Genomic DNA, 27,376 nt, shown 5'->3' with positions numbered 1-27,376 from the left:
CTCATCAACCATAACTATCATTCTTCACATGGCATTTGGTCTGTGCTGGCTAGCCAGCCAGGTACACTGCTTCAGCATATTCTACACAGTGCCTTCCTTCTTGAAATTCCTTTCCCAGCAATTTCCTCACCGGAAAAGCACTCACTGCGTTGTGTATTTCAGGGGAAGCCGGGAAGGGATTTGATCAGAATACGTGCCTGTATTTTTCTAGAGCAGCGTATTCTACTTCCCTGCACGCATAAAATGCCAGTTAAATTTATCTTCTCGGGGCTTCATGTTCTTGGTTAGTTAAATCATGCTGAACACGACACTAGCATGAGTTTTATAAGCAACAAAAACTTCACAATCAATCTCAGATATAGACCGCTGGAGAACAAGACAAAAACCACCGTGAGCTGACATCCTGTCAGAAGACACTTGGCAAAATCTCATTGACAGGCCACAAATCACCAGCCACCTGTCAGAGATAAATGGCTGCCAAGGATCTTTGTAATCTTGCATGAATCCTGCCCTGTATCAAACATGCACCTTTCCTACTCCATTATTATTATTATTACTAACTAATAATTGTGGAGAAAGTAATTTAGCAATGAATAGTAATTTCCACACGTGTTTCAATAGTGCGGCTCTAAAAATTGTTTTTAATTTTATATTTAAATATTATATTTAATTTTTATTGGCTATCTCATTCTATAAAATTGTTTTTTTTTTTTTAAGATTATCTCGATCTCATGACCCGAGTCACGAGTTTAGCATATTTGAGTTATTATTATTATTTTTTTTATGAGATTATCTCGGTCTCATGAGCCGAGTCATGAGTTTGACAGATTGATTAGGGTTGTTTTTTGTATTTATTTTTAGTCTTGTCCTTTAATATTGGATTTATTAAAAATTGAACTTCATAATTTATTTTAATTTTCTTTTCATGAAGTTATCTTGGTATTATAACCCAAGTTACGAGTTTGATAAACTAACTCAAGTCGCTTTTGTAGGTCTTTTTCTAATTGATTTTTTTTTTCAAAGTTATCCTTTAACACTAGGTTGATTGAAAATTATATTTTATAATTTGTTTTTTACGAGGTTATTATATTCTCATAAATCGGGTCATGAATTTGACGTGTTAACATGAGTTAACTCAAGTTAATCCAATATGTTGTCATCTTAATATTAAAAAAAAATTGAGTCAAACTATGTTTTTAAGAATTATCAATATTGTTTTTGAACCTATAAAGTCGATTGGGTAACATCAAATCAAACTCTATATAATTTTATTTTATTTTTATTAAAAAAAATCATTAACAGTATGTAAATATTTTTTTATATTAAATTTTTTTTTTTCACTCGGCATAGTCAATGATCTAATTTGCTATACAATTTGTAGCAGAATCAAGATGGGGTCATTTGCGTAGAAGGGTCCACCAAGCTCATCAGGATCAAATATTCCAATGGCATAATCCCACATCCTTCATAGTTACTGACCACAAAGAAGGGATCCTATACGTGGCTGACCCACTAGCGCCACCCCTTTATTCCCAGCTCAATATAAATCCCCATCACCACCACCTCTAGAACTTCGTATCTAGACCTTGTCCACTATCCAATTAGTCCATTTTTCTTCATTTCTTAGCTGCCGTCATCTCCATCTCTCAATTTCTTCCTTCAGGAAAGCCTATATTCAAACTAAAAATCAGATTAGCCATGCTAGAAGGCAAGGCAGTCATTGGTGAGACTGACATGCTTCAAACCATGCAACAAGATGCGCTTGATCTTGCAGCCAAAGCCCTCGACGTCTTTGACGCCACCGACGCCACTGCCATAGCTCGTTTTATTAAACAGGTGAGCTATAAGATGCATATGGAGCATGCATGTTGTCTCTGTGTTTGGTAGCACATGTACCAAGAATATTTAAACATACAGGTTTTGGAAATAGAATGTGAAATTAACTTGAATTTTCAGGCTTATTTAAGTGGGTTTTGTGCTCGTGTTTGATGCAGGAATTCGATAGGATGTATGGACCAGGGTGGCAATGCGTTGTGGGAAGAGATTTTGGCTCATTTGTAACTCACTGCTTTGGATGTTTCATATATTTTCAGGTTGGAAGCCTTTCAATCTTGCTCTTCAGGGGCTCTGCTAGTTATCCAGAACCTGAGAAAAATCAGTTTGAAGCCTTAGAACCATTAGGGACCTTAGATACAATGAAAGCTTGATCTTTCCTTTACTCTTCTGCTTTTCCGGTAACCCGCCTTGTGTGGTATAGAAAATGAAAGAGAAGAAAACACAGGTTCTTCGCTATTAGCCTCTCTTGTCTTTGGTTCTTCTTAATTACGTTGGCCTGCGCAGGTTCTCTTTTGAACTTGATCAAGTTCACACACAGAGTTGTAGCGATTATCATAATCATAATCATAATCATAATGTAAAATGCAAGCTGAAAGAAATTTATTCATTTTAGTATCTCTTGAAAATCAGGGATCACAATTATGAGAGGTAAAGAAGAAATGTAATTCTACCTGATTGGATAAATCAAGTAAAAAAAAGTAAGAATCATGCAGAGACAAACAAGTTTTGGCAATCGGACAAGAGGGAACTGTGTGGATGGATCGTGGAATGGGTTCTTACGACCACATTTTGATACAAGACGTACATAAGATGTTTTGATGATGTTTTTTTTTTCTTTCTTTTAATCCTAATAAGGACAATAAAATTTAAATAAAAAATGACAGCCATATTTTCGTGTGGATGTGTTGGTTCTTTAAAAGAAATCAATAGCTGTAGAAAAAGGTCTTTCTAAAAGGTCTTCTTAGGCACCGTGATAAGAGCTCATCGCCACTGAAGTTTCCAGGGCCTAACATACAGCAACTTTTGTTTTTGACCCCATCACCGGGTCGCCCTCTCTTGTAACCTACAAGGAACTCAACGAGTTCGCAATTATTCAAGAATTTGCACCTGTAACCGAAAAAAAAAACTGATTTTTTTGGCTGATATTTGATTATACTTATATCATGAATATAAAACCCGACTCATGGATAACCTGTTCAATAAATAAGATTTTAGGTAATATGGGTTTGTTAGGTTTGTTAGGTGTGTTGCCATTTAATGTGCCTAACATTACCATTGACCAGCAGCCTTTGTTGAAGAAGATGGCAGCCACCATTGACTGCAGCTGCAGCTGCTGGAAAGAAGAAGAGAAGCCACCATCATGCCTATAAATAGGCACCATACAAAGAGAGCTTTGTGAGAGTTGTGAATAACGTGAGTGTGAAGAGAAAGAGAAGAGGAAGGGCTGCTGCCATGCAGCTGCAAGGCAGCAAGAGAGATGGGAGTTGAGTGATGAGATCCTCCTCCATGTATTTATTGTAATCCTTTCTCTATCTCTAAATACAATGGACCTCTCCCGTGGATGTAGGCGGTTTTGCCGAACCACGTAAAATATTGTGTCTCAGTGTGCTTATCCCTCCGTTGAGCAATTATCAGTTCATCACCGGTCACCGGATTCCGCGCCCAACAGGGTTCTCCCAGGTTAATTTAGAAAAATGAAAAAATTTTATTTTTGAGGGTTTATTATCCAACATGAAATTTTTTTGAAACAAATGTATGTGGATATATACTATAAAAAATAAAAAAAAATCTAATATAGTTATCTCACATTGAAATATTAAGAAACAATCTATATAGATATAAGCTATTTATAATTATCATATTGAAAGTTAAGAAATAATCTATATAGATGTAGATTATATATAATTATCTTATATCAAAAAGTTAAAGAAACAATTTATATGAAAGTAGGTTATAAAAAAAAATATGAAACTAAGTATTTTATAAAATAATTTTATATTTTTTAAATTTATTAAAACAATTAAATCTCATTCAGGTTATGCCAAATCATCCAGGTTTTGGATTGATTGGGTCAATTACAAACCTGAGTTTTTGTGATTTGAAACCTAACAAAGATCTTGAGTCCTGGGTCAACAGTCTATCCAGATTTTATAATGATGGTCTCAATTGGTTAGTATACAGGATTTTCACATCTAATCGTGCCAAGTGAATGCTAAAACGTTTATCATATAATAAATTTAGACCCTCAAATTTGAGTCATGGCTCTGGATCATAACAGCAACTTGCAATTTCTCCCTTTGTGAAAATGAGAGACATTACACGGCCACAAAAGTTCTATCATCCATATGTTGGAACAGTGGCACCTGAAACAGATTCTCGAAACATGTTCTAATTTGAGACCAGAATATATGCGAAGCCCAAATATAATTGGACTGAAAATGAATGTGGAATTGGACTTGGATCACAGTCCATTAAATAGAAGCTCAGCAGTCTTTTCCTTTCAATCTTCATGGGCTGGAAGCCCATTGTAAAACCCATTTCAATTGAATAGATTCAGGAACGTACTCAAAAACCAGATTAAGATAATGCCTTGAAGAGACAACATTCGAGTGGTTTGCAACTCACGGTTCTTATGCCTCTTATCTTGAAGAACTTTCTTTGTAGCAACAGTTTCATGGTCTCTGAACATTTTGCCTAAAGCCAAAAATGGAAACATGAGTGCCCGGTGATAATCTGGAAAGGATGTAGCAATAATACACTATCAAGAACCATTCAGCAAAACACTGTAGTCTAAAACAACATACCTAAGAAACAGAAAATATTGTACGAGGATGAAACATGTGATATGATGAAGGGCTCTGGGAAAATAACAGCAGTAAACACTGATGGATTGAAAAACCATTACGGAATTCTCCTAATCAGGTTTTCTTTCCAATCTTATTGAAATTTTATTTTTTGGGGTTGCTGGCTTAATTTTCTTTGCAGGAGCAAGAGAGGTGAACTTTATGCACAGAATGTTCTCCTGATAATACCCCAAAACGTAGAACTTTGGACACAGCTTGGTGCGTTCCAAATTTATGTTAGAAATAGAGGGGTTACTAGATTTAATTGCAAGATTACTGTAATGACACAGCTTGGTGGATTTCAGAAGTTCAAATCCTGTTAAAAGAGTTATTTGCTAAAAAAATGCGGCTAATCACCATATATTAAACTGCAAGATAACACCATCAATTCGTATAATAAAAATCAATTTGATTGACGCAGGTGTCAAAAAACTGGATATCACATTGTCAACATGACCTATAATTTCCATGCTTGTTAGATAAATTGAAGCAAGGAAGAGAGACCACCAATTCGTAAATGCTCAAATAACAAAGCCTGAGATAAAAGAGCACTTTTACGAAAGAAAGCCACAGGCATGGTCAGTGGAAAAGGCATGATAACAAAATTTGCCTCTGAATCTGGTAAGCTTGAATGAAATTCCACGTTTCTATGTTAATGAGACTACGTTAGCAATATATGTACAAACAAAAACTGTCCTGCAATGCTTGTTTATCGAAGGTAGACCCTCCGAATCGCATTTGTTGGATGCCCTTGCCCTGGCTGCTGATTTTTCCCTGCTAGATAGTTTGTTGAAAAATCAGATTGTATAAAACTATTGCATATAGTACCAAAAAAATAATAATCAAAAGAGAGCCACAAAAATGACACGCATCCAACAGAGACATCATCAAAGGGATGTTGCATCGGTTCTTGTTTAAAGACATTCCATTCCATTCAGACAGAAAGACACACTTACCGCTTGCGAAATAGAACTAAAGGACTAAAAGCTCTGCATGCAATTCCAATAAGAAATCCTCTCTGAGAAAGAAATTCCATCAACAAACTCAATAGCATAAGATTGGAATTTACAGCTGAATGAGTAAATTTTGATTTTCAATTGTTACCACATTCATGAGCAGCTTAGGGTGCTGCCAGCCTCAAGTGTTACTATGTTCTTTTAAAAGGTCATGAGGGGTTAGAGGAGGAAAAGGAATAAAAGAATGGTGTCCAGCACCATTCTCATGCCTGCCAGTGACACTGGCAACTAACTTTGCAAGCTAAAATTGGACACTGGCACTACCTTTGCAAGCAACAATTACCCCCTAATAATCAATTAAAAAATTTGATTAGATTGCAACAAGTTTTAAGAAACAATGAAAAACTCCACATCGTACACAATTATCAGTCCAAACCCAGCATACAATTCAGAATTTCGTATTCTTCCCTACTTGTGCTTGAAATCCAAAGACAACTTTAGAGGAGAGAGCATCAGACTGCTCCCATGGAGTATAAGAAAAAAGGCTTTTACAAATAAATCAAGATGCTTTACATAACAGAGAAGCTCCCGTAAAATTCTCATTACCAGAATGCTAATCATTTCAGACCTCTTTTAATGGGTTGTCTACTATTGAACTTTGTCCTCATAAATTGCTGAAGAACCTCATATGTCCGTAGACAACTAAGCAATTTTCAGGGAAAAAAAAAAATCAAAGTTGAGGACAGAAAATTGATGATCAACAAATTGTACCTTTTGTCAAACTAACACCGTTTTGTCACCCTTTTGTGGCACATTCAGTTTAGTCCCTCTGCTGCTGCAGTTTTGGCTCAAGGACATTTTTCCTGTCACGTTCTCTTTTCCAGGGGCGACCATTTTGTTGAGCCTACTAACTCTTACCTTCTCCCTAGATTTTGCAGTACCAGGCAACGAGTGTTGCTTGTTACCTCTATGTTCGGCCAATGCTGTTACACGGAGGGTCTGCTTCTGAACCTGTGAATTTTAGAACAATTTCAACTTGTCCCGTCATTATGATTTCATGTATGAAAAATTCTACAAAAAGTATCACTCATCTTGGCAATCTATTGCTGTGTTAAGATAGAATGTAATAAATTATTTTAGACATAATTTGTCGAATATCCAAAAGTTTATGTGCTTAGAAAAAAATTTTGTAACCAACATATCTTGAATTTGTACAGATTCTAATTCTAACCTTTGATCTCAGAGCTTCTTGGGGAGCTGATTTTGAGACATTACTTATAGCTCCCTTTCTAGAATTAAAGACCTTCTCCTTAACTCGAACATCAGATGTCTTGGACACGTTAGAATCTTTTGTTTTCTTCCTTGCTGCTTCAGTTATCCTTGCCACATTTCTGCTATCTGGAGTTTGTTCTTTGTTCCTCATCAATGTAAGTGTTGAGCTCTTGACATCATAACCAGGGTTCAAAGACGATCCAACACTAGATTTGCTGGATGAAGACTTGCGATCTCTTAATTGTTTATTCTCATCATTAATCTCCACCCTTGATGCTTTTCTTGTAACAAAGCTTTTCCTAAGACCATTCCTCACAGCTGACAGAAGCCCACTTGTGTGATCAAATCCTCGACTTAATACTTCCATGTTCCCTTGCCGTGCTTGATGATCACTCCCAAATGTAACAGTACTTGTATTGCTATCACTTACCATAGCCATCCCAGAATTCAAACTACTTTCACCACCACCTTGACCGGATTTAGCTTTTAAATCAGTTTCCTTAGCATTTCCAGTGAAGCTCTTCCCAGAAACCATACTTAATTTTGACCTAGAAGTTCCTTTAGAACTTGCAAAGCTTAGCTTGGGTTTTATTTCATCACTGGGTTCTGAATTCACCCTTGAAGACTTATCATTTAACACCTTAACTGGATGCTTCTTATTCATTGAAAGATCACATTCACCTCCTCCCCATTTCTTGCCTGCATAATGTTTTCCCCTTGATCTTGAGACAGAGGATGGAATATTCGGGGAAGATGATCCCTTAAACTCAAAATCTGAAGACATACTCCTCTCACTAGAATGAGCAAACGCAGCTTTTAACCGGAGAGAAGTACACTGGTGGAACCTGTAATCATATTGTTTTAGTTGTTAATGAACATCACTATTGTAATTTAGATTTTCACAAACAAAAACCCACTGCTAAATATGGAAAAAAGAAATATAACTCAGAGGATAAAGATGCTTACGGATGGCTAGTATGAAACCACTTATCATCTCTGCAATGTGGAAAAAAGAAACGTATTGGTATCACAAATGCAGAATTTCTCTTACCGAATTCTGAAAAAACATGGAATTCTAATGGTAGTTCACAACATAGAGAGGAAGTGAGGAACTCACACATCTTGGTAGTTAGACTTTTCTTCTACTGTGAAATCCACCCACATTGGTGCTTCAATTTCTTCCTAAACGTTGATCAACAAGCATAACAAAATAATAAATAAAAAAGCGCACCAAAAGAATGCATTAAAATCCAGATAAATTATGAACTCCACCATTAGCAAACAAACAGTCGCGGCTATTAAACAATGTGAAAATGAAAAGAAACTCGCATCAACTGAGCCCAAAAATTCTGAAAAGAAATCCAATAATTTTAATTCCGAACCATATAATCCAAGATACTCCGATGATGGGAAAACACTAAATAACTGTAATTGTTTGCGCTAAATTATACTCAAATCAATTCAGTTGAGTCAGCTAAGTCCAAAATCAACATTACACACACACACTAGAAATCAAATTGAAAAAAAAAAATCCACTTAAAAATGAAAATGAAGTTCCAAGATTAAAAACATACAAGAAATAAAAGATCTGCTATATCATTATCAGAGATACTACAAAGATACCAAATTCAAGGGCCAAAAAAAACTCAAAATTTCAATCAAAACCTGTTAAAAATAGATAACCCCTAATCAACTACACACATAACCCTGCTAAATTATGTGATAAGATCAACAAACAAAAACAACCCATTTCATAATCCAAAAAAACTTAAGTACCTATCCAAAGATGCTCAAAAAAACCAAGAAGTCAAAGAGAAGAAAAAGACTCGTAAACCCCATAAAAATCCCTTAGAAAATAGGAGGAGAGATTTTACCAGAAATGCCCAGTGATCCTTGGCATTATTTACAAGAGACATTTACGGATTCTTTTTAAGTGATGAAGAAGAGCTCTTCAAAGAAAAAATCACAGTGTTCGTGTTTCTTTATTGAATTCTTGAAAAGAACCCAAACTCTCCATTTCCAGTCTAATCGGCTTCTCTCTCTCCACTTTTTTGTTTTTTAACAAAATTCCCATTGTGGACAGCCTTAAAACGACTGTGTTTTTATTTTACGTGACAAGACAGGTGCTTTGATCTCTGCTTGAGTGAGTCATACACCGTTGGATTGATGTACTAGTTGGGGTATACCGAAATTTAACGGTCGAGATCTGCTATGTGAGGGAGGGGGGAAGGTAATAAGTCTGGTTTTTACGGGGCAAGTAATTCGACCGTTGGGAAATTTTGAAATATTGAAGTGGAGGAATAAAAGCTATCCTCTCGCGCTGGTTTCTTTTGTAACATGAAGGACTAATCAGGTGACATTGATAGCATACGAATTAGAAAGAATCTTCATCGTAGGATGTTTTGAACTTTTCGCAATACTGTTCTTCCTCCTTTCTCTAAAATGTTTTTTTCCCTCCCTCTTCTATCCTTTATCACCATGTTTGATATGGATTAGGGAGGATAGAAAGTTGGTTTTTAAGAATGAAAAAAAATTAACAGAAAGAAAATGATAAATTTAATAGTATTATCATTTTTTAAATTTGATGGAATTTTTTTTAAAATATTGAAACGATAATATTTTAGATTGCTTGAATCAATTTAAGTTGACTTATCAAATCTATCATTTAGATTATAAAACCTTGATAACCCTATAGAAAATAAATAATTTTTTTTTATTAAACTCAATTCTCAATCAACGAATAATAAAATTAAAAATAAAATTAAACTAAAAAAATAATTCAATCAACTCAAGTTAACCTATCAAACATAGATTATAAAATCATGATAACCTCTTTTAAAGAAAATTGAAACAGATTATAAAAGTCAACTCTCAATCAACTCAATGTTGAAATGTGAAATTAAAAAAAAAAAAAACACAAAAAAATACTTGAATCAACCAACCAAACCCATGACCCAGGTCATAAGACTGGGATAACCTCTTAAAATACAAAGTAAAATAAATTATGAAACTTAATTCTCAATCAATCTAGTATTTAAGAATTAGATTTTTTTAAAAAAAAAACCAACTAAAAAAACCTTGAGTTAACTAACTTAACTCATGACTCTGGTCATAAGACCTTGATAATTTCATAAAAATAAAATAATTAAATTATAAATTTTAATTTCCAATCAACTCAATTTTAAAAGTTTAAATAAAAAAATAAAATCTGAATCAACCTGAGTTAACCTAACTTGCAAAACCTGGGTTAGAATATCAGAATAATTCCTTAGAAAGTGAATCAAAAAATATTATAAAGTAATGTTAAAGGATGAAATTGAAAAAAATAAAATAAAAAAGTGGACAAAAAAATGATTCGAATTAAGACAACTAATCTGCAAAACTTACAACTCAAGTCATAAAACTAAAATAACTCCATAAAAAAAAATAAAAAAAGATTGTAAAGTATGATTACCAATCAATTCAATGTTGAAAGATGAAATTGAAAAAATAATAATTAAAAAAATGGACCAAAAAATTACCCGAATCAACACAATTAACTCGTAAAACTTGTGATCTAGATCATGAAATCGAGATAACTCCATACAAAGCTAATCGAAAAAAATTATAAAGTTTGATTCTTAATCAACTTAATGTTAAAAGATAAAATTGAAAAAAAATATTAAAAAATAGACAAATAAATTGACCCAAGTCAACACGGCTAACCTGCAAAACTCATAACATGAGTCATAAGATCAAAATAACTCTATAGAAAAAAACTGAAACAAATTATAAAACTCTATACCTAGTAAAATTAATGTTGGGGGATGAAGTTAAAAAGAAAATTTTGAATTAAAAAAAAAATCTTAAAATTTTTGAAGGATCAAAGTGAAAAAGTGATTGGTTTTTCACTATTAATTGTTACAGTGAAAATCTAAACTCTTTTAGTATATATTACTAGATCTATGGTATGTGCTACATTGCAGGTTAGACCATATTTTTCTTTTTAACATGAGAAAAAAATCTAAAAGTAGTTAATGTTTTTTTACTAGTAGAAATAAAATTAAAATCATGTGTGAATGATTCTAACGTGACTCGTTTAACTTGGTGTGTCTGAAAGCAATATAGATGACCAATAAAAATATAATTTGACTCAAAATAAACATTCAAGATGAGATTTTCTTATAAATATAAAGATAAAAACATATTGAAACAATTCGGATTAACTTGAGTTAATCTACATGCCAGGTCATAAGACTATAATAACCCCATAAAAATAAATCAAAACAAATTATAAAACTTAATTTCTAATAAACCTAATGTTAAAGGATAAAATTAAAAAAAAATCAATTAAAAAAAAACAAAAAATAATTTTGGTCAACCCGGATTCACAAGTCAAACCATGATTTGAGACATGAGACATGAGACTTGAATAACCTAATAAAAAAAATTAAAATAAATTATATAACTCAATTCTTAATCAATTCAATGTTGAAAGATGAAATTAAAAAAAAAATCAATTAAAAAAAAAACATAAAAAACAATTCAAGTTAACCCTGGTTAACTAGCCAAACTTGTAACCCGAGTCATGATATAAGGATAACCTTATAAAAATCAAACCAAAACAATCAAAAAGCATAATTTTCAATCAATTCAATATTGATAGATGAATTTAAAAAATATTAATAAGAAAAGGAAAAGAAAATAAAAAAACTTAAATCAACCCATCAAACTTGTAATTCACATCATGAAGTTCAAACTCTTATAAATCTAAGTTCAAATGGTTAAAAAAACTTTCATCAAACTAAAAAAATAAAATAAAAAACTAAAATAATATTATTTAAAATAAAAATAATTCTGAATTGATATAATAACTTATCAAACAACTTAAAACCCAGTAGCCCAAGCTTTTAATAGGATCAAAATTCCAAACAGGGCATGGCGACCATGCGACCTAGGAATTGTAGTTGCAATGTTGCAAAAGATTTTTCATGGCCAAAAATTAACAAAACTATCTGAAGAACATACAAGATAATATGACGATAGAAGGAGATTAGTTCGAGAAACTTCAAAATCCTTTGCAGCCTCCTCATTGGTTGATTTAAAGCTCAAAGATCCCCACCACCACTTGTCTCTCTTGTATTCTTAGCCACTCGTTCTTCTGATTCTCTTGCTTTCCTTCACATATAAGCTTAACTCTTCCTTTCTACACACTTCCAGACTACAATTTTCTACTCTTCAAGAGACATCAATAAGTTCTAACCCAGCGAAAAACAGTAAGGATTATCTGGAAGACAATGGCATCTCTTGCTAGCTCAAGCACCATTGCAAGACCAACCCCATTTCTTGGCAAAAAGGGTTCAAATGCAAACCCTCTTAGAGATGTTGTCTCCATGGGAAATGGCAAATACATCATGGTAGGTTTATCTCTCTCTTCTCTAGTTTTGTTTTTTATTTTTTTGGATGGGGGCTAATATATTTAAGTTCTATTTGGATAGGGCAATGAGTTGTGGTATGGACCTGACAGAGTGAAGTACTTGGGACCTTTTTCAGCTCAGACTCCTTCATACCTGACTGGAGAATTCCCTGGTGACTATGGATGGGACACTGCTGGTTTATCAGCTGATCCTGAGGCCTTTGCCAAGAACAGAGCTCTTGAGGTAACCTTTTTGTCACAAAAATCATGACTAGTTTCTCTATGATGAATAAGAACCTTAGAAAAATCATTTATGGAATGGAATTTGATATAAAATGTGACTTAAATAGTACTCACCCAGTACAATATGTGATATTGCGAAGCATTCATAGACATATTTTACGAATGGATAAAGGATTGATGGGCTGGTGGCTCCTCTAAACTGTAGTGCAATTTTTTAGGTCATCCATGGCAGATGGGCTATGCTTGGAGCACTAGGTTGCATCACCCCAGAAGTCCTTGAGAAATGGGTTAAGGTAGACTTCAAGGAACCAGTCTGGTTCAAAGCTGGAGCTCAAATCTTCTCAGAAGGTGGCTTGGACTACTTGGGCAACCCCAACCTTGTCCATGCCCAAAGCATCCTTGCTGTCCTTGGATTCCAAGTTGTCCTCATGGGACTTGTTGAGGGATTCCGCATCAATGGTCTCCCTGGAGTAGGAGAGGGCAATGACCTTTACCCTGGTGGCCAATACTTCGACCCTCTTGGCCTGGCCGATGATCCAGCTACATTTGCAGAGCTCAAGGTGAAGGAAATCAAGAATGGCCGGCTAGCCATGTTCTCCATGTTTGGATTCTTTGTTCAGGCTATTGTTACTGGAAAAGGTCCCCTGGAGAACCTCTTGGACCACCTTGACAACCCAGTTGCCAACAACGCTTGGGTCTACGCCACCAAGTTTGTGCCTGGGTCATGAATTAACATTTACTTTCTCGGATTCCAATGGAAAGATCTTGCAAGGATTGTCGTGGTAACTGTATTTCTAGATTTGAAGATTTTGTATCGTTGGGATCCTAGGTTAATTGTACAATCTGTTTTGTTGTGTGATCCGGTGTAAATTGTTGTGTGAAGGGTTAAGGTTTTCTTTACAAGATGAACCTAGAGGCATGGCATCAGCTCTATACAGACCTTCCTGCTATGCCATTGTATCAAATATTCGGAGCGCTGACACAAAAATAGGAGGGGGAGCCATGATAGGCATTCAAGAGAAGAAGAATAAACATGGGAAACAGTGTTTCTCATTGAGCGATTCAAGTAATGGATCTATCAAACATGAACTTTGTATTTGTAAGAACAAAACAACGACAGCAAGTAGAACAGGACTTAGATGATGCTTCCAAGGGGAAAAAAAAAATACTTGCAAGAAGCGATAGAGGCAATTTCATTCCATATTTCACACTCGGTGCTACCAAGTTCGTCCTTACATCTATTATAATAAGATATACAACTAACCTAAACTATAAAAAAATAAACTGAGGCTGGAACAAACCTAGCTAGCTATTCACATGACCATCAATCCTTCCACCAAGCAAGAAAAATTGGTAGGCATACAATTTCCCCAACTGTACTATCCTCACGAAATATAAACACGTCCAGAATTGGAAACGAGGCAGCTTCTTGGAAGCACTGTTTGCTCCTCAATTGCTGATTTGAGTACTCTTCAACTTTCTCCACCAAATATGATCACATCATAAACTGGATCATTTTTATACTCTTGTGCCTATCTCCTCCACCATTTCCGACGATTTCTATCAACTTCTCCATGCCCAAGTTTGTGAAGCCTTGCCTTTGTCTCCCGTAATCTAACCTTGTAGTCTTTCTTCCATGTCTCAAACCTTAGTTTCAATCTTCGAATCTCTTCATCCGGATTCATGTTGGAAGCTGATTGTCCAGCCCTTACCTCAACTAATGCTTTGACATTGTCGTCAAAATTTTGTTTCTGCTGCTCAAATTCCTTTGTAAGATTGCTGACTGCATGCACAGGACCATTATTCTCTCTCACTGCTCTTAAATCAGGGAAGGTATTCGCAAACACGTTGGGAGTGTTCCCACCAGGAGTTCGAGATTCCGTAGAAACATAATCTTCAGAATCATAATAGTGAGGTGATGTAGAAGAATCCAGTTTTCCAGGTTGCCCTGCAGTGTTGTCAGCTGCAAGACTCTTTCTGGCTGCAGCAAGACTCGTCTGCAACAGATTCACAGAATATTTCGTCAGGCAATGACTAATGAGGTATGTGCAGGTCTCACCCTTTAATGGGTGCCTGCCAGGCATGTGTGTTTTTGTGCACACGTATTAATAAGAGATCAGCATTTTTATTTCTAGATATTGCATTTGAAGCTTTTGACAGCAGCAACCATAAGAAATTGCTTCTCGCATACAAAAAAAATAAATTTCTTAACTCCTGGCTTTGAAGACATGGACCTGAGCCAGAGCCCAATCACCAACAAACTTTACCACTTCAGCCATTGAATCATTCATCAGAAGATATTTATTGAAGTAGCCTTCTCAACTTCTCTTGGTTTTCAATGCGAAGTTATTCAATCAACATTTCAAAATTGAAGACACAGCTCACTTCAAGAACGTGATCATACAGTTTACATTTCCTCAACCTTTCATGGTTCTATAGTGGGACTAAACTAGCTAAAGCTAATGATCATTGGCAGTCCCTTGCTTATTTAGCAGATCATCATGGACAGCCAACATGCCTAATATGGACAAGGACATGTTCAAACCAGTTTCGATTGACAATCTAACACTACCTAGTCTACATATCTAGTGAAATACAACAACAGTTCAATATAGAAGCCATATCTTATAATTAATTTCTCCACAGTTCTTAAACTGTTTTTTAAGCTCCTGTTATACATACCACAATAAAGCACATGATGCATGCACTTAGTTATGCGTATACTATTAACAGGAAAACTCACTTGCAATGATGCCATTTGCACTTGCCACATCTCTTCCATTGCTTTCATCTTTGCCTCATAATCCAACCATCTTTTCTCGTTCTGTTGCAATTGATCTTTCAGTGCAGCATTTTCCTCCTCCTTTTGTGCAACTGTTACTTCTGCTTTAACAACCCTTTTTTGGAGGTCAGCTAAAATTGAAGCCTGAATGTCAACCTGCTCTTGTGGTATGACCTGGACAAGCAGCCGAAATCAACTTCCTAACACTTCAGAGATGCTTGATATGCATAGAAAAAAACAGAGGAAAAAAAGGCCCTTCTAAATGCCACACATGTAAACAGAGCATACATGAAATCTCATCATAACAGGAATCGAAAAACATAATTTCACCAATGTTATACCCAAATGAGCCAGCCATCCATACCAAGCACTTAAGACTGCACGTGTGTACACAAAAAACCAAATGTATGACTTCTGTATGTTACATTTGGGAAAGCCAGTGACCACCAAAACATTTCAACAGATGGGAAAAATGAAGAATAAATCAAGTTGAAAAGTAATAATTACACCAATGTGTACCTTCACTTCTGAAATCTTCTTGCCCGGTTTTCTTTTGGAATTTGAGTTCTCATGAGTTAACTGCTTCATTTTATGCATACTGTTGAACTGCTTTCGAGCCAACCACCCACGGATTACTGCAGAAACAAATGGTGAGAATATTATATCTACTAGGAAAAAAAGTGAAAATTGGTCAATAAACAACAGAACATTTACCAGATTGTAAATATAAAGCTGCCACTAGCTGATCATCAACTTCATCAACTGCTAGAGGAGCATTAGCTGTGCGCCTCTTTATCATGTGACTGTATTTCCTTCTCATGTTTTCACCATGGATGACTGCATTTCAATAGTAATCTGAATCAAAAGCTAAGCAGAAAATACTGACCTAATCATTAATAGGTCCCTCACCATCCATCTCAAAGGAACAGACTATGCTAAGAGTGGCCAAAACAATTGATTTTGTTGTCATATAGCAAAAACACATGTGATAACCACTCCAAAAACACTCCAAAAAACAGAAAATTCAATTTGTATTAGTATGGTGCAAAGCAAAAGATGTCCAGAAAATTAGAGAATAACAAGACTACAAAGCAAATAATAAAAATCCCAGATGAGACACTGAAAACAACTAGAAGGAAATGTGCATTACATGATTGTAATATCACCACTCCTTGTTTGAGTTCATGGAAATGTCGACGGGCCTGGCCACCACGGAAATACTTTTGAACCTCAACAATACCTAGCAGAAATTGTTTTCTCTGCTCTTCCAATCTCCCAATCTGCGAGTCAACAATATGATATGCCAGGGAACCAATCAAACATGAAAATCTTGCTACAAGCAAAAACAATTACATTCAAATCAATTCCTAGAAGTAGCATCAAACTAATGTGTTCAGGTTCCTGGATAAAACACCTCTTCATCAGGCATTGGATTCACCAGTCATGTTATGTGTGACTTCAGCAATGTTTTAGTCTTAATTGGGTAACAGTGTTACTATTGTACACAGGAGTATAGATTGTACACCACCAGGTAATAGTACACAGAAAAGTTACATGCAAGAGCAGAGATGAGCACCACAAACCCTACTTGTCCAGCCACTTGCAATTTTTTTATGTCATTTTTTCCCTTTTCTGATAAAAATTCTAATCTAGTCACTGGAATACATATAAGCAATTAGTAATTAAGTAAACAACCAACCAAGGCCAGAAGCACAGCAATTATTTGCGGAAATCAAAGCTAACCAGTACAATGACGACATCCATATATAGCATAATATATTGCACCAGGCACAAACAAAGCAAGCCAAGTTGAGGTTTGTTCCCTCCAGGAAACTCATCAGAAGTAGCTCAAGCTTGGATCTGAGAGCTTGAGAAATCAATATTCTAAAAGTAGCTCAAGCTTGGGATCTGATCAGATTTTAGGCTCCTCATCAAATGCATTAATAACAGTGGAAAGAGCCATGCACTCAAAACTTTTACTTGGTCACTGCACACCACTATTTGTTATTAATTTTTTTTTAATATATTATACATAAAACACTTTCTGTTAAAAACTTTTTTTTCCTAGACTGAGACGTTGCTATTTAATATTAACACAATCCATTGATTAAATACAACTCTCGAGATTTTGCAAAATGCACCCCTAATGGCTGTGCTAAAAGAATGAATTGCAACTTCTGGACATTTAAACAACATATTCAAAGAAATAACATATAACATAACCTTAAGAAATTTGAGGAAATAACAAAACATTAACAACAATTAAAATAACACCAGCACATACCTGACCCATTCGAAGGTACACTTTGGTGTAACCAACTTCATACATTTCAGGGAGGAAATTAAATTTTTTGAGAATAGCAACTGACATGCTTAGTGGGTCCCAAGATACATTTGTCTCCAAAAGCAGGAAACCATACCTAAATTACATGTGGGGTTATGATAGGAAATATAAACTTTAAAAGAGGAGTTATTGGAGAACTGAGAAATCTGTGTCTTAGTGTACCTTCCTGCAAATTCTTGATGTGTCATTCGAGTAGGATATCCATATCTTGAAATCCTCACAACTTCCAAAACACCACAACATCGTAGTTGCTGGGAGACAAGATCATCTTCATACTGGCCTGGAAACTGCTTAGCATTTGGTTTTATGCAGCGAATGAAGTGAGGAGTTGTTTTCTCCAACTGGTGCATTAGTTTGAAGAGTTGACTCTACAGGAAGGAAATAACACTCAAGATTTTGCAAAGTACAAATTATTGCAAGAAAGCAGATAAAAAAAATATGGTCGATGCCATTGCCAGAAGAATAATTATTTTTCCCAAGCAACGGATACAGTTTTTAATTTTCAGTGATCAATTCAAGAGCACCAAAAGTCAACCAGTAAAGTGTTCAAAATACCAGAAGATTTTTGTCCTCTACATACTTCCAAAACAAAGAAGAATCTCTATATTCATCAAGATTTGCATGATATTGTTGTTATGCAGAACAACAGAACCTCATCTACCTTGAACTTGGTACCAACACTTTGCATTGAGGATTCCAATCCACCAGATTTACAGGATAGACTAGCTGGTTTTGGTAATTGGCAACCACTTGATGATAGCAGATGGATGAAATCAGAGTGCATTGGATCTCGGTTCTTTTCCAGAAAGCCATTTGTATCATATACAACCTGATCAAATTCCAAATATTAGTGAATTATTTAAATATTATCAACTTAAATGTTCGGAACCCTGCATGAATCGAGTAGCCCAGAGAAAGAATAAAATTTTCAACAGATCAGAGTCGAATGTAATTTTGGCTAACTGGAGACATTACTCAAACAAAAGAGAGAAAGATCTGCTAAATATAGCACAAAGTACCCTCTATAAAAATAAATATCTTACAGCAATTTTAATTATAGAAATTACCTATCTTGGTGCTAAGATGTAAGTAAACAAACATTATAATTTTGGATATAGAACAAATGAGTTCCGCCATCAAGATTTTGCTTTTTAAGTTTTTGGCATCCATTCTACCACAAAAAAAAATGATGGTATAAAAGCTCAACAGTGTTTCATCATTGTAGCTTTATTCTACAAGCGGATCCAAATTTGCAAAAATTGCTTGAACATGATTTTATATGCTTTAATATACTTGGAAAAGAAATTCCTGGAAGAAAGAACTATAACCAAGAGGATATACAGCACATGTTGCATTTTCAGTTGTCCCACATCATATAGAACTTCATTTTATTTCTATTTTTTTTCCAGAATTGTTGATATTTAAATTTAAAACATGAATCATAAATGGGTAAAGGGTGAAAAGTTGGATATAAAGAAATATCTACACAATCAAAACAGTTCAAGGATTGAAAAGTTTCAATGATATTAGATGTGTATTTACTGACCTCCTTTTTGTAACTTCAATTAACTTTTGCTGTAGTCAATTCTTGTTATTGTTGTCACCATGTATGATTTTTCAGGAGTAAATTATGAATTGTTATGCATGTATTAATTTCAACTCTGGTACTAAGAACAAGCAAAAACCCTCATCAAACTACAGTTGCCAATCTGACTTGAAAATTTCAACAGTGCAAAACATCATAACTTTTCAAAAGTAAAATATAACTCACCTCTCCAGCATAATGACAAACACCAAAAGCCCTCCCTCTTTCACCTTTAAAGCAAGGATTATCATTGAAGTATTGCTTAAGCTTATTGGCGAAGGTCAAATCAGTGGCATTAGGGATATTTGATTCCTCATCCAATAAAGATAGCAACCCTAAAGGTTTCTGAAACAACCAAAATAATTAAAGAGTGACCACTTTAAGTGTAAGGCAAACATTCTGGTTTCACATACCAAGGAGAATTCTATAGGTGCACATGAAGGACATAGAAACAAGCTGCAGTTGAAATACCTTTTCAAAGAGATTCAAGCACTCTTGGTTATCTTCAAAATCAACTTTAGTCCAATTAATCCCATCCTCTTCATACTCCTTCAATTAATGAACAAAATGTCAATGAGACTTTTTAAAACAATCAAATTTGAATAAACATTTCAAAAATTCTTCACCTGGGAGGCGAAAGAAAAAAAAAAAAAAAAAAACAGCCAAAATGTCAATGAGACTTTATATCAGAGGAACAAAAAAAAAAATGCATGTTTGAAAATTGGGGGAATGGCTGGCGATAATTAGTTGGTGTGATAAAAGCATCATTGACCTGAAATGTAAATCTTCCACAGTTTCTAAATACACAAGATTTTTAATATGCAACTTGCAAGTTAGCACAGAAATTTAACTACATACTTGTATGCTTCAACAAAGAAGTTCCAATAATCTGCATAGAAGTCATATTTGTTTCATGCCTATAGCCATGCAGTATACTTAGCAGAAAGAGAAAGGCCAACAATTTTGGTGGCCTATACTCCTTAATTTGCTTTTGAAACTCCCTCTTACAAAAATGTGTCTAGACAGCAAAGCATAATCATTTCATTTTCATTGATTAGAAATTATATGAAAATGTTCTGACTCTGAAAAAGCAAAGAGAATAAGTTCATTTATGAAACAACAGCATATTCATAGCATTTTGCACCATCATGAAGGCCGCTTCCATTATAACCAGCACACCCTAAAGTTGAATTTGCTTTGATATGAGATGCTTACTTCCTGCTCAAGTTTAAATAGATGCCGGTTGAAATGTTGTTGCAGCCTCTCATTTGCATAATTTATGCAGAATTGCTCAAAGCTATTATTCTGAAAATGTAAAGAGTTTATCATCAGGGACACAAGTTTAGAGCACTAAAAGATCATCAAACAGATAGATACAATCTATATACCTTAAACGACTCAAAACCATAGACATCAAGGATACTTATGGATCTCCCAGTACTCAGCTCACCCACTTCAACTGACTTGTTTATTTGTACCACAAGCCACTCAAACAACCTGGCATAGATAAACTTTGCCAATGCATCTCTTCTATCAATAGCCTGTGAAGAAGATACGGAGCCTTTTAAATCAATGTGTATTGTTAGGTAAATATATAGCAATGATGGAGTAATGCAGGGGTAACTTTATTTTCAAATCAAGAACTAAACACACCTTTTGCATTGTCAATTTTTTAGCAATAAAATCCTCTCCAGCTTGGATTTTATGGGTTGATAGAGCTAACACCAGGTCCTGGGCACTGCAATTTATTAGCCTGGCAGCATTTTCAACAGCTGCCAAAAGGAAAAGAAAAGGAATCAGTTTATTTCAGAAAAAGCACCATGGTATAAAAGTGATGTCATGTCATGAATGTAGCACTGCCTCATGCAGTGCACATGTTTGAAGATCAATTTTTAATCACAATGAGCTGTTCCACTCATTCATCTGAATTCTCATATCAGCACACATACAAACACATTCCATATGTTGTTGATCATGCAAATACTATTTCAGCATGATAACTCTTAAGATGCAATTGCACATATGATTATGGTCATCCAAAGTACCATAGGAAATTCAGGACCAGATTTATTACTCCATCCCTTTCCATGAAAATATTCTTCATGTAAGTGGTATGTGGACACAAACTCTTAAAATAATAACAGATTCAACTAGTCTTCTGAGGAGAGTCATGCTTATGCTTTTTTTATGATGAATCAAGACATGCTAATCGAGTAAAAAAAATCCCACTTCCATTTATGGTGAAATGAGAGAAATTAAGGTGTTGTCTGCTATTGGCAAGTACTGAGAGCTGGCAATTAAATTTACTCAAAATGATATCAATCTTACCTTCATTAGCGAGAACCTCCACGTGATTTCCATTGTCAATTACCTGAAACGATATGTTTCCAAGCCATAATACTGCAGCAAGCATTGCAAATGCCTGCTCTTGATCATCTTTGCAAATTTGAACTATGTCCAAGGCATCCTGGGGAGATGAGAAAAAAGAATGATGGATGCTTGTGACCATAATACAAATGAAGTGATGGCAGACTTCAAAAACAGAAACAGTAACACATAATTATTTGAATTACCACAAGCTTATGAAACTCCACGCCATCATCAACACCATCAACTAGCAAGCACTCACTCTGGTTAAGATACTTGTACTCACTAGCCATTCTAAGGTTCAGTCTATCTGCAGAGAAGACAAGAAATGCTCCACTGTATGAATCAATTGCAGGCTAGAGCATAGAAGTAGAGAACACATGGTATAGGTTTATCTTTTTAAGAAAGGTGGCTGTCAAAAAACTATCAGCCATTGAGTGACATGAGAATTTGTGACTGACAGCAACAAAAAAGACTTAATCCCAAAATAATCGAGGCTATTATATATGATTGACCATTAATAAATTTCAGTGTGTTTTATGTCCTTCAAATTATTTTTCACCAACAAAAGTCACATATAAAGATGGTTCAAACAATTGGAAGATCTAGCAGGAAAATATGTTCATTCGACAGAAAATGAGGAACTGTTTCCAATTTATGAAAAAATGCATTGTATTCTGAAAAGACATCATCATAAGTAAAAACATTACTCAAGCAGGAATATTACATAAAAGAAAAAGAAAAACAACAAATATATGCATAATCTGAATGCACAACATGGATTTATAGGCTTCAACCACCAAGTCAAACAGAGATAATAACAATCTAAGAGAGGGAAAGTACTTCAGTAATACAGAGTCCCAAAAACTCTGCACAGCGAAGTGAAAGAGGAGATATTTTTTGGATGTAAAACGGGTCCATGAAAAATAAAAACTTGAGCTTGGTGGGAGAGACTGTTGTCTAAATGAAAAACAAAGCAAAATTGAATATAAAGAACACTAGGAAACATCTTTACAAATGTTACAAGATTCTTCTTCTTCTTTTTTGTTGGGAAGAGAGGGTGGATTGCAATTTTAACTCAAAAAAAAAAAAGAACCATGTTTGAACAAGTACTACTGCTATCTTTATTCCCCGCAAGAATTTTTCAGGAAAAACACAAGGCTTTGATTTTTCCAAACAGATCCTTCACTTCCTACTAATTTAGACCATGAAGACATGGTTATAGACACATGAGAAAATATTAGCCCGAGTAGCATTATGTCAATACTACTTGTTTAGAACTTTATGTTCTGTAAAAGAATGAAAAATGTATGCATTCCATCCCAAGCAAAGTTGCATAATGTAAAAACAGTACCTCTAAGAGTCGAAGGAGCACCAGCACAAAGTTGATAGAAGATATGGTATGATCTTTCATCATTGGGAAGCTGAACTACTCTTGACTGGTCAAAGGAGACATTGTAATTTCAGATTTGGATAGTGTTGCTAATTGACATTCTGAAAAGCTAAGAAACTCAGAAGATCTACTTGCCTTTTCTAGTAGAACTATTCAAGATTATCATCGCCGGATAGTGTTTGAATATACATGAGTGAATCAAGTCAGTCAGCACCCAAATACAGTCAAATGGCAGGGTAATAACAACAATCTATCCAACTTAACTAAACTTACAAGTTTGGATTTTAGCACCACGAATCTTTCCTGATGGGGTAAAATGAATTTCAATCAACTTTCCCTGCACCAATTAAGAATCATCTATAAACCAAATTGCAAAAACAACAGATATGGGAGTACCTAATCCAAGAAGAAGAAAAAATGGTGACAACTTACAAATCTACTGGAGTTGTTATTCCTGGATGTTTTTGCATTCCCAAATGCTTGAAGTATACAATTAGTTTGAAGGATTCTATACTCCATACCGTCATTGCCACAACCAAGAGCAGCCAAGTACTGCATAGCATGCTTGGCTGTCTCAGTTTTCCCAGCTCCACTTTCACCACTGCAAGATAGATGCTAAAAGTGACTCTTCAGAGCAACAGGAGTGTCTCAAGTACTCAAGAAACATGAAAGGGGCACTTAAAGACCCAAAAGTTCAAGAGAACATACCACAAGTAATTAAAAAATACACCAAGGGAAAATAGCATAGAAAAGCTCTAAAATAGACTCCATCAATGAAAGAAAAGAAAAGGTCCAAAATAGACTACATTAATGAAAGAAACGGCAACGAACCTTATGATTATGGACTGGTTCTTTTCATCTGCAAAACAGAAGCCAAATGAAAGAAACAAAGGAACTCTCAGAAGCAATACTAACTTCAAACGCAAATTGTAAAAAGGTAACAAATGATTCATCCACCTCTCATCATCTCATTATAAGCAGCATCTGCTATAGCATAAACATGAGGGCTATCCTTAGCCTTCTGCTTGTAAGAAGTGAGAATTTCATTTCCATAAATCGGAATTTCTTTAAAGGGATTGACAGCAATCAAAACTGGACCTGCTTTACTCTGTGGAAGGAAACACAAGAGCCAGTCAAAGACAACCAGAAAGGAGACATAAAATTGGTTCGCCAGGCAATTGCATGGCCATCAGAATTATATCCTACTCACATAAACCAGATCCTGAGCATATCTGTGCTTAATATTATGAAGCACAGAAGGTTCATTTAAATAACTAAGCTGTATAAGATCATCCACGCCCTCAAGGATATCAGGGTTTGCAGGTAAGAGTTCTGCTGTAGACACTTTGACAACCTAGCACAATGACAAACATTATTGCATGTATAATCCACCAAGGAATCAACCAGTACAAGTTTAAAAAGCATCAGGGATAAAGGGAGCTTATTAACTTACAGTTCCTGATAAAAGTGAAATGGTTGCTTCGTCCCCAAAAGTTTCCTGTATCTTTCCTAACCCCCATTGCCCATTTGGGAGACGACACCAAACACAGAGTCTCTGGGGGGGGAAAGCCCATATTAAGAGTAAATTAATAAGTTTCAATCCTCACAAATAAAAGAAATCAACAAAAACGTATGATCCTCTCAAAACAAATCCAGTTCCTTCTGGGAAAGCACAGTAATAATGGACAAAAAAAAACCTAGTAGATCTAGCCTCTCTAAACACTTCACCTAATTTAAATTACTCTAAACAGTACGATAAGAGCTGTCCTCCTAGAACACTGTGATACCTACTCGTTCATCTCGACAACACAACAATGTTAACTTGTATCTCCTTTTGCACTATGATCCACCCACACATCATCTGATGCTAATAAGAACACTGCCCTTTCTCCAAAGTTAGATTTCCAAGAAATACAACAATATAGAATAGGAAATATTCTTCTACTCAAGCCGAAGTATCCCTGGCTGCAACACATAGCCCCAACGAATCCCCCATGATAAGAAACTTTCTTTAACTCTTGACATTACTAGTTCTAACTATATAATTATAACCAAAACCTAAACCAACAAAACATGCATAACAAGAAACACAAACATTCCTATCCATGCAGAAACATGCCAAACTAGTAATGATATTAAAAAAAACCAAGTTAATCTAGTGAAATAATAATAAAAAGAAAACAAATTAATTGATTTTTTCATCCCTTACCTTCTTGATAAAATAACCGATATTATCATCCCACTCTGGTTCTTTTCCCCTTGGTACTGAACCCGCAACATGCCCATTCACGTTCTCATTATTCTCTTCTACATATGGATTAGAATCCACACAATTTTGATCTTTCCTCATTTTCTTGCTTCCAAAATTCCCTGATTTGTACCCCAACTCCTTCCCCTTTCTTTTTGTATCCCCCTTCACTTTACTAACTCTTGTCTCCACTTTGCTCTCCACTTTTTCATTAGAACCGACTTTAAAGTCTGTAGGCAGTGAGTGGCGAGCCGAGGGAAGCCTTGCCCTAGAGGTAGGACGTGCTGGCAAAGCAGGTGGCAGGTCCTTGGACTTCTCCAAACCCTCATCTCGTCGCCGCAGCGAGTCCAGCATCTCCTCCAGAGAACTCCTTGTCACCGCCGCGGGTGACGCTGATAACATCATTTTTATGTCCAATTTTTCTTCCAAAATATAAATCCTGAAAAATTACACGGCAGTAACTCATAATGTGGAACTCGGTTAACAACATTTTTAAAGAAATCCCATGGTATCATCTAGTTAAGATCAAAGTGGGACCCGCAGACTTAAATTGCAGTCAGGGTTTTCCCTTAACAGCCAGGAATCGACGCCTACAAGGCCCAAAAGGTAAAAGAAGAAACCACTAATTAAGATTACACGAACTCTGCAAAGAAATGAAATCACATAAATTGGGTTTTTCTTTTCTGACTCAAAAACTGAACAAAAAACTAGAAAGCCCTGATTCAACAACAAACTCTATAATTTGAGACAAAAGCTAGGAGACTTGTTATTCAGTATACAACACTTTTAAATTAAAAAAAAACAAAAACAAAAACACGACAGCTTTAGATCATCAGATTAAGATCAACATGGGACCCACAAACTTAAATTAGACTCCCTGATTTCCCTTCTTAACAACAAATGACCGATGATTATGAGGTCAAAATTGCCATACAAAAAATAATACGATGCCATCTTTGCAATAAATTATTACATATACCAAAAGTTTCTAATTTGGGGTTTTGCGATTAAAACAAATATTAAAGAGAAATAAAAAAAGAAAGAAAGAAAACTCTTGTACAATAAAGAAGTCCAAAATCCATGCCAAAAGCTCAAGATTTGTGATTTTTAAAGGACATCTTGACAGCATAAGAACCCTAATTTGGATCAAAACATGAAATGAAAACACAATTTTCCATAAACAATAAAGAAGACCGAACCTCACACTCAAATTGAAACAACTTCTTGTCTCAAAAACTCAAAAGTCATGTTTAAACAAGACAACATTACAGGGAAAAAAAACATGCAAATTAAACAAGTGTACTTACAATTGGTTACTAGAAACTCAAAATCTTTGTCTCCTGCAACGCCACCTTGTCCAATCTGACGCTAAAGACGCAACAAAAAAAAAAAAAACTAATCTGGACATAAACTGAAGGCAAAAGGGTTTTACAGAAGGATAGATTAAGAGGCGGAAAAGAGGGGAGAACAAAACAAAGTTGGTTTTAGGAAAAAAGAGAGGAAGTTACGAGGAAGTTTAACAGAGTAACAAAATGTGGCTAAGTTGGTTAAAAGAAAAGGAAGGAGAGAAAGAGAGAGAGAAAGAGAATCAAACCTCAAAGAAGAACAACAAAGAAAGATAAAGTGAAAGCTGTTTTCTTGTTGAAGCAAAAAAAAAATAGATAAACAAATAAATAAATAAAACCAGCAGAACTTTATTAGTTGCTGGCTTGCTGCTGCTGCTGCTTCCTTTTTAAGGGTTTTTTTTTTTTTTTTTTAGTTTTTTGTTAGGTTGTTTGCGGTGGCAGGAATTCAAATTTTGTGCACGGTAGGTGGTGAGAGTGTCTTTGTATTCGTTTCTTTGACGAAACGGTTTTTTATATCCAAAGAATAAAAAATCATTTTTAAAAAAATAAATTCTTTTATTTCTTATTTCACCACATTAAAATTAAAAATATTTTTAAAAAACGCATAAAGAACCTGAAAAAGCTGGGAGATGGAGATAATGAGGGGATGCGAGCTGGGAAAGTTTCGAGGGTTTCTTTATTGTTTTGTTTTTGGATTGGATTAGCTTTTGAATTTTTTATTTATTTTAGTGGACAAAATACAGCTTTTATTTGGTCTTGAAAGGGT

General features: G+C 35.1%; 3 protein-coding genes and 1 non-coding gene across 8 annotated transcripts; 2 read left to right on the top strand and 2 right to left on the bottom strand.

Moving 5' to 3' along the window:
• The first annotated feature begins 1,386 nt into the window (after positions 1 to 1,386).
• Positions 1,387 to 2,443, top strand: LOC118047532 (uncharacterized). Its single transcript, XR_012171309.1, has 2 exons — positions 1,387 to 1,836; positions 1,995 to 2,443. It is a non-coding gene; the product is annotated as an uncharacterized protein (transcript).
• A 2,624-nt stretch (positions 2,444 to 5,067) lies between these two features.
• LOC118047533 (uncharacterized) lies at positions 5,068 to 8,961 on the bottom strand. Of its 5 annotated transcripts, none has more exons than XR_004687328.2 (7): positions 8,782 to 8,961; positions 8,025 to 8,089; positions 7,874 to 7,903; positions 6,867 to 7,752; positions 6,407 to 6,646; positions 5,636 to 5,697; positions 5,068 to 5,456 (listed from the first exon to the last, which is right to left on the bottom strand). XR_004687328.2 is itself a non-coding variant. In XM_035056855.2 (6 exons), exons 1-5 carry the CDS (start codon positions 8,821 to 8,823, stop codon positions 6,413 to 6,415), a joined length of 1,257 nt encoding a protein of 418 aa, XP_034912746.1. In that variant the 5' UTR covers positions 8,824 to 8,961; the 3' UTR covers positions 5,068 to 5,697; positions 6,407 to 6,412. The 5 variants fall into 5 exon arrangements, 3 of the variants coding, with proteins under 3 accessions (XP_034912746.1, XP_034912748.1, XP_034912747.1); XR_004687327.2 differs by having other exon boundaries at positions 5,068 to 5,453; XM_035056855.2 differs by having other exon boundaries at positions 5,068 to 5,697.
• A 3,126-nt stretch (positions 8,962 to 12,087) lies between these two features.
• On the top strand, positions 12,088 to 13,448 carry LOC118047535 (chlorophyll a-b binding protein 13, chloroplastic). Its single transcript, XM_035056859.2, has 3 exons — positions 12,088 to 12,303; positions 12,385 to 12,546; positions 12,764 to 13,448. The coding sequence occupies exons 1-3, from the start codon at positions 12,184 to 12,186 to the stop codon at positions 13,271 to 13,273; spliced, it is 792 nt and encodes a 263-aa protein (XP_034912750.1). The 5' UTR covers positions 12,088 to 12,183; the 3' UTR covers positions 13,274 to 13,448.
• Positions 13,449 to 13,714: 266 nt separating this feature from the next.
• On the bottom strand, positions 13,715 to 27,018 carry LOC118047534 (myosin-2). The gene is made up of 25 exons (XM_035056858.2): positions 26,572 to 27,018; positions 25,226 to 25,703; positions 24,470 to 24,571; positions 24,227 to 24,370; positions 23,974 to 24,124; positions 23,848 to 23,875; positions 23,449 to 23,617; positions 23,290 to 23,353; positions 23,152 to 23,165; positions 22,978 to 23,062; positions 21,830 to 21,933; positions 21,585 to 21,723; positions 20,910 to 21,028; positions 20,645 to 20,797; positions 20,472 to 20,561; positions 19,728 to 19,805; positions 19,443 to 19,601; positions 18,333 to 18,500; positions 17,834 to 18,039; positions 17,612 to 17,747; positions 16,478 to 16,607; positions 16,042 to 16,164; positions 15,847 to 15,962; positions 15,289 to 15,501; positions 13,715 to 14,542 (listed from the first exon to the last, which is right to left on the bottom strand). The coding sequence occupies exons 2-25, from the start codon at positions 25,667 to 25,669 to the stop codon at positions 14,078 to 14,080; spliced, it is 3,600 nt and encodes a 1,199-aa protein (XP_034912749.1). The 5' UTR covers positions 25,670 to 25,703; positions 26,572 to 27,018; the 3' UTR covers positions 13,715 to 14,077.
• Between the last annotated feature and the right edge of the window lie 358 nt (positions 27,019 to 27,376).

The sequence above is a fragment of the Populus alba genome, chromosome 11 (assembly GCF_005239225.2).
Source record: "Populus alba chromosome 11, ASM523922v2, whole genome shotgun sequence".
NCBI lineage: Eukaryota > Viridiplantae > Streptophyta > Magnoliopsida > Malpighiales > Salicaceae > Populus > Populus alba.
Note: the sequence above shows the minus strand (reverse complement) of the source record. Positions and strands in the feature narration are given on the sequence as shown.

What these genes read in the sequence shown, in the direction of transcription:
- LOC118047534 (XM_035056858.2), bottom strand. Translation starts at nt 25,669, where the DNA reads ATGATGTTATCAGCGTCACCCGCGGCGGTGACAAGGAGTTCTCTGGAG. An exon ending in GTGTTGGTACCAAGTTCAAG is followed by an intron (nt 18,040 to 18,332) that starts GTAGATGAGGTT and finishes TCCTTCCTGTAG; the next exon opens with AGTCAACTCTTCAAACTAAT. An exon ending in TGCAAATGGCATCATTGCAA is followed by an intron (nt 14,543 to 15,288) that starts GTGAGTTTTCCT and finishes AATCTGTTGCAG; the next exon opens with ACGAGTCTTGCTGCAGCCAG.
- LOC118047535 (XM_035056859.2), top strand. Translation starts at nt 12,184, where the DNA reads ATGGCATCTCTTGCTAGCTCAAGCACCATTGCAAGACCAACCCCATTT. An exon ending in GAAATGGCAAATACATCATG is followed by an intron (nt 12,304 to 12,384) that starts GTAGGTTTATCT and finishes CTATTTGGATAG; the next exon opens with GGCAATGAGTTGTGGTATGG. An exon ending in CCAAGAACAGAGCTCTTGAG is followed by an intron (nt 12,547 to 12,763) that starts GTAACCTTTTTG and finishes GCAATTTTTTAG; the next exon opens with GTCATCCATGGCAGATGGGC.
- LOC118047533 (XM_035056855.2), bottom strand. Translation starts at nt 8,823, where the DNA reads ATGTCTCTTGTAAATAATGCCAAGGATCACTGGGCATTTCTG. An exon ending in TGGTTTCATACTAGCCATCC is followed by an intron (nt 7,753 to 7,873) that starts GTAAGCATCTTT and finishes ATATGATTACAG; the next exon opens with GTTCCACCAGTGTACTTCTC. An exon ending in AAGAAGCTCTGAGATCAAAG is followed by an intron (nt 6,647 to 6,866) that starts GTTAGAATTAGA and finishes TAAAATTCACAG; the next exon opens with GTTCAGAAGCAGACCCTCCG.